General features: G+C 46.3%; 1 protein-coding gene across 1 annotated transcript; it reads right to left on the reverse strand.

The window, feature by feature from the left end:
* Window positions 1-7,515: 7,515 nt before the first annotated feature.
* On the reverse strand, window positions 7,516-8,421 carry TEDDM1 (transmembrane epididymal protein 1). The gene has a single exon (XM_047753197.1). It carries the CDS (start codon window positions 8,419-8,421, stop codon window positions 7,516-7,518), a length of 906 nt encoding a protein of 301 aa, XP_047609153.1.
* Between the last annotated feature and the right edge of the window lie 2,433 nt (window positions 8,422-10,854).

The following is a 10,854-nucleotide window of genomic DNA, read 5'->3' on the forward strand; positions in this document are numbered from 1 at the left end:
CCAGCAGCTTTTATCGGCGGCTGGGGCCGCCCCCGGCGTCCTGATTGGCTCCCAGTGGCCGGAGCCCGGGCAGATCAGCTGATGCGCGTCCCGGCCCCGCGACCATTGGGCGAGCTGCCGAGCGGGCGCCGCCGGGGTGGGGGCCAGCAGACCCGGGAAAGAAAGAAAAGGAAAGGGCCGTGGGGGAGGGGAGCGGGGAGGGGCGGGCGGAGGGCCGAGTGCCTGCCGGGAAGGACCCCGAGGGCCCGGCTGCAGCGCGGCGCCGCGCGCGCACCCCCCCCCCCCCCGCCCGCCGATCCTGGGCGTTGCCTGCAGCCCCTTGCTGCCTTCAGGTTAGAAATTTAGTGGGCGAGTTCTTTTTTTACGAGGTCTCAGGGCAAGCCCCAGAGCTCCCGAGGAAATTCTGACCCCCACAGACCCCCACTTTTGCCTTTTGTTGTTAGAGACCCTTCCAGGCCCCCTCCCCGGCCTTCTGCTCCAGTCTGGGAAGGAGCGAGGGGCGTGGGTGAAGCTCTGGGCTCGCCTGGGCCGCAGCCTGGCCTGCAGAGGGGGCTGCCAGAGGGAAGCCTGCAAGAGCCCCTTCCCCGGGCTCTCGGCGGTCTGGGGACGCGAACCAAAGTCTCCGACCTCACCTTTGTAATGAACGTGCTGTGTTTTGTGTCATTTCCTAGGGATCCTCCTGGCGGGCAGAGACATCAAGTCGGGAGATCTGATTCTGTCTCTGCCACACCTGAGGCGACTCTGTCTCTCTGGGCCCAAGGTCCTACATCGGCCAATAAAGCGGCTCAAGAAAGGACTTTTAGAGCTGCCTATCAGATTTGAAATTTTGTGTGCAGTTTTCCAAGGGCAGCTGAAAGGCAAGTGAGGTCTTGGCATCTCCCCTTTGAAGCCCAGGGTATGTCAAAAATTTAGAATTCCTTAAACAGATTCTCTCTGGTTTTGCTTTTCATGTAATTTATTGCGCCTTCTTTTGAATCTGGAATATGAGACCGAGTACCCCTGCCGGCTCATAGCCTTGCTTGTTGAGAGAATGTGTATGCGAACACGATGCTTGTCAGCAGGTTCACCGTCATTATATGTATGTGTATGTGTGGACGCACACTCACAACGCACACATGCGTATAATATTTTCATTGCTACCATTGCTTTTCCTTAATCATTCAATTTTTATTGCTTGAAATCCACCCCAGTGTACCCAGCCTTTATTGTATCTTTGAAGAGCCCCAGTTTTTGAGACTTTGAGATTTTCTGTTTGAAGACCAAGAAAGCCATGCTTCCAGTGCCTTTGAAACAGGAAGGAAAGAAGTTTGCTCTTCTGGTTATTTTTTGCACCACAAATATGGAAAAGAAATGTTGCCCATGACCACACACACACATAACTTGGCTTCTTTGGTCAACATCCCTTCCCTGTGAAATTGGGTCTTACCACTGTAGTACTTTAAAATGACAGATGCAAGATTTGTCTCAAACAAGGGCTTTTGGTATGTTTCAGACAGGTGACATTCTGGACCATATAAGTGGCCTTGCGAGTATAAATGGTTCTATCCTTTAGGTGAGCCTTTGAGATGATGGTTAAAGGCTGGGCTCCAAGTCAAAGAAACTTGGTTCAAATCCGGGCTTTACTTCTTGATAGCTTTGTGTTGGAGTAGTTACTTAGCCCTGAAGCCTCAGTTTCCTTGCCTGCAAAATAGGGATAACATCTATCTCGCATATTGTACAGATTAATTGTGATGGCACATGCATAGCGCAAGTGCTTATAAAACAGTAATTATAATTATAGGCCAGGAAAATCGGAAGAGATTGGATTATTTCTTTCCCCTCAACAACCCATAAAGTATAACTGTTTAACTCTGTGAGGCTCCACCATTAGTTTTATGAGAGTGGCCTTAAACCTGGTAACGAAGTGAGCGGCCTTCATTTCCTTTCTTTCTGTGAAATCTTGAGTTTAAATAGTTGAAGATGGAGTTCCCGGTGTGGCAGTCGGAAACGAATCAGACAGGTAGGTATCCATGAGGATGCAGTTCAATCCCTGGCCTCACTCCGTGCTCAGTGGGGTAAGGATCCAGTGTTGCTGCAAGCTGCAGTATCGGTCTTCGATACAGCAGGATCCTGAGTGGCTGTGGCTGTGGCATAGAGCTCTGATTCAACCCCTAGACTGGGAACTTCCATATGCTATGGGTGCAGCCCTAAAAAACAAAAATAAATAAATAAATACCTAGTTGACGAGAGGGAGTGGGGGAGGGGAAAGGTCATGTTCTTGTTCTAAAAGATGCTAATTTCCAGTTGCCAAACTGCCGGAGCAGAGCCTAAGCCAGAGCCTTTTACACGCCTTGTCACCACCATCACTCAAGGTGGGGATAACACACAGAATAGGAAATGGGATAGTAAGAAACAAATGCAGATCTTAAAGCTTCTGGTGTTGCATTCTGCTGTGTGAGGGCCTGCTGCCCTTGCTGGTATCTTAACCTTCCTGGCAGCTTATTCATCTTTGTGTCTCCCCCCGCCCTGAGCGTCCAGGGTGAGTGGTCAATAACTGATGTTTGTTGATCACACAGAAATGACAGCGGCACCATCAAGAGAACATGTGCTTTGACTGCTTTTCCAAGAATGGAAATGGATTTGCTTTGATCCCCTCCTGTGACCTGGGTATATGTGGCGAGGTTAGGAAAGTAATTCATGACCACTGGGTTTTTCAGGCAGGAGCAAGAAGCCTTGTCTGCCATGGACAGCCCCATACCTACTTAACTGCTTTAGGGCCAAAATGAATCCAAGGACTGTTCAAGCAAGCTTACAAGAGTATGAGGGAAGAAAAAGCAGAAGAAAGTCCTTTAACTAACTGGTTCGCCCCCCAGAAACCCAGCCTGTACTTTTAGAGAAGTTAGAACTAGAATGGCCTGTTCCCTCCAGTTCGCCTTTGCTGTGTCTGCTGCCCTTTGTTCTCGTTCTCCTTCTTTCCTAAATTGCCACCTGTCCCCATTGTCCACCTGCTCCCTAAAAAGCCTTAGAGCACTTGAACCCATGAAGTCTTCCATCTCTTGATACAGCCAGTATCAAAGCTGACAGGGGGTTCTGTTATCTGTGCTTTGAAGTCAGGTCTTTCTTCCAGGAGAGTAGCTGTGTCCAAGGGGTGGGTAGAGTGGGAGAGCAATGTAAAAATGTGCTTCCAAATTTTGAAATGGCTTTGGACTAAAAAAAGCATTTCTTCAGTGTTGTCCTCCTGCCTGAAAGAAAGGCCTTGTCTTGGGTGGGCTTTACCTGGGAATTCTTCTCTCAGTTTCTTTTTCTCTCTTAATAAAGGCCCCGTCCTCGCTCTGCAAGTCACAAACCCTTAATCCAGTGATCTGAGGGTAACTGCCCAGGGCCTGTGTGGTTGCCTTGAACTCGTTAGAGATCAGATTTGGGGTAAGGCTCAAACATACTTAAACCTTCAACTAGAACATGCAGTTTAGGAAAGGGAGTTTTTCCAACATTTGAATGATTTCAATAGGCATTCAACGAAATCCTTATTAACTCACGCAAAAGAGACATAGCTAAGATCCAGGCTTGAGGAACACCCTGGAAACCCAACCCAGAATTATAAACTTTTTTTTAAAATACACCGACACCAATTCTCTCCAGAAGAATAGACCATTGTATAATCTTAAAGCAAAACAAAAATAAAACAAAAGGAAGAAAAGGAACAGCCTTGGAAGTTGATGTCATTACTCTTAAAGCAAATTTTGGGAAGAAGCTGCATTTGGCCAAGCTTTCAAATGGCATACTCTGTAATGAAAGAGGGAAAGATCAGGCTTTACCTCAGTTCAGTACGTAACACTGAACCCGAGGGAGTTGTTCTTTATATTCTTTTTGATTGTTTGATATTCTTAAGCTCAGGTTAGGAAATTAGAAGTTCAAGTATTAGCTATTTTTCTTTAGGCTGATTTGAGTTGTGTTGAAGACCCCTTAAAACCATTCAAATAATAGGGAACATTTCATTGCCCAGCCTGCACCTTATGACTAAAGGTTTGAGTCTGAGCCATATCCCAAATCTTGCCTCTAAGAGGAAATTTTTGGAGAGTTGGGAAGGATTAAGTTCATCTTAGCTAGCAACTTCTAAGTCCTACTGAGAGAATTTCGGCTATGTAATTCTAGAATTCATCTTTACATTATTCTAACTTAACAATGGGGAAGTTGAGGCCTCGCTCTCTTGCAGTAGCTTGCTGGAATCGCCTTAGTGCAGTATTTCACAGCCGAAATGCTTCGAAGGTGGAACTTCTTGAGAGCCCTTTTCTGTTTTCCCTTCCTTCAGCCTTCTCAGGCTGTGGGTAATGTGTTTCTGGGTCACCACATCTTAACTCTGAAATCCCTACTGTCCCCACTAAGGAAGGTACTGGGGACAAGGACCAATCAGTTTACCTCTGAATCCTGTCTTGTGGCGTACCCAGTGCCTTACATAAGTGATATATTAAGTCTGTTTTCAGTGAACAACTGGATTACCAGGAAAAAAAAAAAAATGTCGTATGATTGGTTCTCTTTAAAGGAAACTTTGGAAATCATTTTGCATATTTAAGAATCTATTTCACTGTTTTGTGAATCTGGGATTTTCACAGATAAATTTTGTTCTTATTCTCACTGTACATATGGATTTACCTTTGTTCCCTAGATTGATTGGAACACTATGGAAGCTTATTTAAAAGTTTAGGAAATTTAGCATTGTGGTCAAAAAATTACTTGGATCAGAGTGTGTCCTTTAATTGGTACTTTTCCTGAAGATCAGCTGGATCCACAGTCCTTCCTCCTTCACCCCCAATCCCATTAGTTAATTTGAATCCCTGTTTGTTTCACATGCCAAATGTTAATGGGAAACAAATAGCCCTGGGGTACGTTTTCTGGATGCTTGGGCAATACTTAAACTTGGTTCTGTATTTTTCCTGACCTCCTTTCCCCTCCCCCACGTCGTTTGAACTGATTCTTGGGAGACTTGTTTACTGGGTTAGAGAGAGGCTTGGCTGGGTGGTGTGGATGTAGTGGGGTGGTGTGGATATAGTGCCCTCTGGTGGAATTTTATGAGAATTATATCTCTCCCCACCAAGCCTAAGAGGTGGAAGTCTTCTTGGCTGGCCTTCAAGGGGAGGATGTCACTTTCATCTCAAATACTATAGTAAATGAATACAACATGCAAATTTATTGCTTACACTAGATATTTAAGAGATATTTTGTTGGGGATATCAATTGATTACTTGAGGTTTGTTTATCATAAAATTAGGCCTCAAATGACTAGAAATGGGCAGCTAGCAGCATCTGTGCTTTTTCACCATCTCCCATCCGTGTGTGTGAGAGGTAAAGAGAAAAGGAGGTCCCCCAAGGAAGGTAAACTGAAAAGAATCTAAGAACCAAGAGTTAAGGGGAAACAGCAGGATCAGAAAACTTGGTTACAACTAATTCTTATCTTCAGCCTCACTAAGATCTGAGCTCAGATATTTAAGACCCAGCCAGAGTCCACCAGACTCTGACTTGCAGGGAAGATTAGGGGTGGTCATGAACAGAAAGTACAATAAACACAGCCTTCCAGGGGTCTAGAGTATTTGCATTTCTGCCAGTTGCTCCAGTCAGGTCTTCTGGCTGACCTTCCTTCCTTCCTTCCTTCCGCTGTACCCACAGCATGCAGGAGTTCCTGGGCCAGGGATTGAACCCTTACCACAGCAGCGACTCAGGCCACAGCAGTGTCAAGACCGGATCCTTAATCTGCGGCACCCCCAGGGAACAACTCCTTTCTTTCTTTCTTTCAACAGTTTCATTTCGAGGATCCCTCCCTTCTCCGTTGCCGTCAGCAAAGTCACTGTGGCCTGGAGGACACAGTCTCAGGGGCTTGAGTCAGACACACCTGCACTTGAATTCCTATCTTGCCTTGTACCGAGACTTGGATAAGTTAATCTGCTGAGTTTCAGCTTTCTGAAGGTTCCTTATAGATACACATGAGGATTAAAAAATAATAACAGAGTAAATACTTCAGAAACAGGTTAGTGGATTTTGTTATCCCAAGAACGAGGAAGAGAGTGGGCCCATTGCTCAGGAGGTGACTCAAACCTTAGGACTGTTGGTGTCTTCCAGAGATTCCCAGACCCTTGGGCCTGTCCAGCAACACCTTTTGAAGGAAAAGGTAGGCGGAGATTCTGAAAGCAAATAAGTCTTTATTAATCATCACCTATGCTACATATTTGGTGCGTGCATAGGAAGTTATGTAACTTGTATATGACAAAGTCCTTACCTCTTAAGGGCTGGTGGTGAGGAAAAACCTCCCCAGGCAAAATGATTTCAGGAAAAGGACAAAGCAAAGTGTGTCAGCTGTATGAGAAAATTAACAAAGCAGCTGTAGTATGAGTGTCTCGGCGTTCTAGAACAATGAAATCAGCGAGTTCTTGGAGGCCTCCTTGGGGGTGCTTAATGGGGTTGAAGGTGGGCTTTATGCTGGGTACCAAATAACATGGCAAAAAATGGGATTGTGGGGTGGCTTTCTATGAGATGCAAGGCAGTGAAATTTGCAAAGACCCAAGAATAGGATCTAGTAAATTCTCTATGCAGTGGTTTTGATGGTAAGCTTTGATTAGAAATGAGCAATATAGTGAAGCTGGAGAGGTCTTGAGCCTGTGAATTCTATAAAGATTTAAAACCTGCAAATTTGAATTATTACTGTTGTAAAACATTAATAAACTTCCACTTTATTAATTCAAATTTGAAATGAAGCCGATCTTTAAAAATTTCCAGAGGGGAGTTACCGTTTGGCTCAGCGGGCTACAAACCCAACTAGTATCCATGAGGATGCAGGTTCCATCCCTAGCCCTGGTCTGTGGATTAAGGATCTGGCATTGCTGTGAGCTGTGGTGTAGGTTGCAGATGAGGCTTGGATCTGGTGTTGCTGTGGCTGTAGTGTAGGTGGCTCCAGTTTGACCCCTATCTTGGGAACTCCTACATGACATAACTATACCCCCCCAAAAAAAAATTTGAGTGGGAAAGGTTGACCAAAGAGTGTAATTTCAATCAGTAGAAGTTATAAATTCTGTTTCTGCTCCTTCCACATGGTGGCACCACTTTGCTAAGCGAACAGAAATACCCACTCTTCTCAGTCAGGATAAGACTTGAATGATTCCAGTTTTGAGTTGTGAGAAATTAGTATTCCATCAGGTAAAAGGCAGTTTCTTGTGCCCAGAGACTGCTGGACTTTCTTCTCTTTTGAAGACCGCCCCCCCCCAGCTTCTATTGCATTCTCTCCCCCCATGGCTCTCCTTGCACACTAGCCTATCCCCTGATCCTCTTCCTTCCTTCTTTCCCGACCCAGGCAGTCCCATCAGCATCTCCTCATCTCCTCAGCCATTAGAGGTTCAGGGACAGGAGATGCACCAGCAGGTGGAGATCAGTGGCTCTCCTTCATGGCCATGACTTTCACTGGGGACCAAAGAGGGTACAATACACATGTCTGAGAGAACCCACAAGGAGGCAGGTGCGGTGGACAGTGGACCAGGCATTCCAGAATCATTCTCAGGGTGAGCTCTTTGAAAGGAGAAGAGCCTGGTCATCTTTCTCTGACTGCTCCACTTCCTGCAGCAATTTGTAGAGGGGTCCCACAGTGCTCGTGTAACATGAAGCTTCCCTGGACCCCGTCAGCTTCCAGCTGGGACGGTAACAATGATGCCAAAAGGCAGAGATGCCATAGATTCCCAGCAGGCACAAGGCATTGATCATCACATGCCAGCAGAAGAAGGTGGTGACAAACATGATGTCACTGATGTCATTGTCCAGCCATGGGTAGCCACTGACTGGTTTGTAGAGAATGAAGCCTGCTTGTATCAGCCATGAGCCCATCATCTGAAACAGAAAGGACTTGATCACCAAGAGTTGAAACGTGTCGGGAGCCCACAGCTCTATGGTGAACAGCAGCATCAGCAGGAACACCACCAAGATGAGCAGAGCGTGAACCTGCAGCTCCACCCCCGACGAGTCCTGAACATGTGACACCAGCAGCAGCAGGAGCACGTAGAAGGTCAGCACAAGGGTCCCTTTTTCTAGGAGCACGCAGCGCTGAGGCAGGAAGTTCTTGCTCACACCGTCTACGCAGCCGTTGAGGGCGAGGAGGATGAACATGGTGAGGTGCTGCCACTGTTTGGCGTACATAAATCGCGGCGGGAGCTCTCTGTTCATCAGCATCAGCCCCCCCTTAACACAGCTGATCTCATAGGCTATCAGGAGGGAGCCAGCCAGCATCTTCAGCAGTCCTCCGTAGGATATTTTCCACAGCCTGGCCCATCTCCCCTTACTCCTGGGAGGGGATGAAGGATACAGGAGAGAGTCATTGAATATCACAGCCTTGGAGACCACTCCTGCTTGATACAAACCATACGAGAGAAGAAACAGCCCTGGGTACACATGACCGATAAAGGTTCCCATTGACCTACAAATCTGTCTGATGAAGGCGAGAAGAGGAAAACTCAGGTACTTTCTGGGGCCACTTCAAGGTCTAGACTTTGAAGAGAATTGCCTTCCACCAACTTTTATCATTTCATGCCACCCACTGCTCCCCCACAGAGAGGAAATGTTTCTTGAAACAAGCCTACGACTTTGGTGGCATAAACATCATTGTTCCGTTCCATTCTGGGACATTGGCTTCTGCCAAAGAAGAAAGCTGATGAATGTGCCTTTAGGGGCTCCCTCTCAGGCCCTTGGGGTGCTTTTGGTCACACTTGTCTCTCTCTCCCATGGCTCCCTTCTGCTGATACTGCCCCGCACTCAGGAGAGAGGAGCATGGGATGGGGTTAGGGATTTGCTGTGGTACCAGAGGAAGCCTGGGCACTCACACATCCTCGGGTGTCCTTCAGTACTTCTCAGCCATAACTTTGGCCCCATTCAAGGTTTTCTTTCTGGATACATATAATTAAAAACATTTGGATATATGAGCATGTAGTACATATTTCACACTTCTCTGGCTTTTCTAGTCTTCTTTTATAGACACATTCTGAGGATCCTCAAGAAAGCTCTCTCCCTCTCCTCCCCTTATCTTTTCACATTCATGCCTTTATTCCCCCACTTCAACATCTCCACCAGCCAATAAATGGATCTGAAAAGCTACCTTTTGATATTAAGGAACTGGTCATTTTGTACCACATCAACCTGAGTAAGCTTGAGCCATGTTTCCTGGCATTACCTCCCTGTATGGTTCCAGATTGGGTTGGCTCCAAGAGAATGTTACATGAGAATCTAAAGGTGGAAGTGAAGCAGCAATCCAAGACATTCTGAAGGTGTAGGGTACCAGGCACCACTGTAGCTCATGCATTTGGCTACTGATCTGCTGGCTTAGCTTTGCGTGGGCAGCCAGGCCTATAGCTCTCCCAGCTTCTCTTAGTGTGAAGGGCACCAGCTTCTTCTGCAGGCCACCTGCCACTGACATAGGAGGTGATGAGAGGAACATACAGGCTCCATTCTGTCTTCATAGGTTCTGGTTTGTCTTTCCTCTTCTCAAACTTAATGTAGGATGCTTCCTCTTGATCGCTGCCACCCTGCGCTGAAATGACCTCCAGACCACCACACCGCAGAGATGCAACAGCTTTCCATGGTCTTCTTCACTGCAAATGTGTGTGGTCTAATATCCATAAGAAATCCATATTCCCATAATCTGTCCCTAACTGATTCAAAGGATTAAGGTGTAAACCCTAAAATGCAGGTGGTATTGAGAGGAGTAACTCCAGTAAACTAGTGTTGGCCATTAAAAACAAAAAGTTATTTTTGGCCTTACCTGTGGCATGTGGAAGTTCCCAGATCAGGGATCAAACCTACGCCACAGCGATGACCTGAGCCACTGCAGTGACAGTGCCAGATACTTAATGCGCTGCACCACAAGGAACACCAGCCATTTATATTGTAATGTGAATTAGCTCATCAGCTTCCTTTACCTATTACTCCACTGGAGTCTAATGCACCTCAGAAGACAGAGTTCTAGGTATTGGGTAACAACCAGCCGAGTATAAGGCAGAGAGAATGGTGAAGAACAAACTACAGGGAACGTGAAGCCCACAAATGATTATGAGTTTATTGAAGGAGGTCATGGAATACATTTCTCTGGGGGGTGATAATAATGCTGAGGTGAGAGGAAGTTCACCACTCAACACCAGTGGTACTGACATCACAGTCTTCTGCACAATCATCCCTCCTTCGGGTACAAGCGGTGCTGTGGGGCGGGGAGGCAGTACCTCTGTGCTGACAGCGCCCCTAGTGGAGAGGAGAATAACTGACACCCAGGTCACAGCACTGCCTGTGAGACCTCACATCTACCCAAACACCTACACTTTCTCAAGTCCACTTAATTCCAGAGAAAATTAAATCCCTATCTGCCCTTGAGAATGGCAGTAATTCAAATTTATTCTTTCTATTGAGAGATCTGGTAGGGCTAGGGATTTGAATGTGAAGGTAAATTAGAAAAAGCTTAATGCATCTTTCTGAGGGAATTTGCTTATTTTAAATTTTAATATCAGGGGTTTTTTTTAGTCAATTAATGTATAATCATTGTAGAAAAATCAGGTAAAATACATTATTTAAAAAGAAGAGCAGGCGTTCCTGTCGTGGCTCAGGACATGACTAAGATCCATGAGGATGCAGGTTCAATCCCTGGCCTCGCTCAGTGGGTTAAGGATCTGGTGTTACCGTGAGCTGTGGTGTAGGTCACAGACTTGGCTCGGATCTGGCATTGCTATGGTGTAGGCTGGCAGCTACAGCTCTGATTTGACCCCTAGCCTGGCAACCTCCATATGCCACAGGGGCAGCCCTAAAAACACAAAAGACAAAAAAATAAATAAAAGGAAGAGCACTACAAATCATCTGCAGTTCCAT

The sequence above is a fragment of the Phacochoerus africanus genome, chromosome 11, assembly GCF_016906955.1.
Source record: "Phacochoerus africanus isolate WHEZ1 chromosome 11, ROS_Pafr_v1, whole genome shotgun sequence".
In the NCBI taxonomy this organism is placed as follows: Eukaryota; Metazoa; Chordata; class Mammalia; order Artiodactyla; family Suidae; genus Phacochoerus; species Phacochoerus africanus.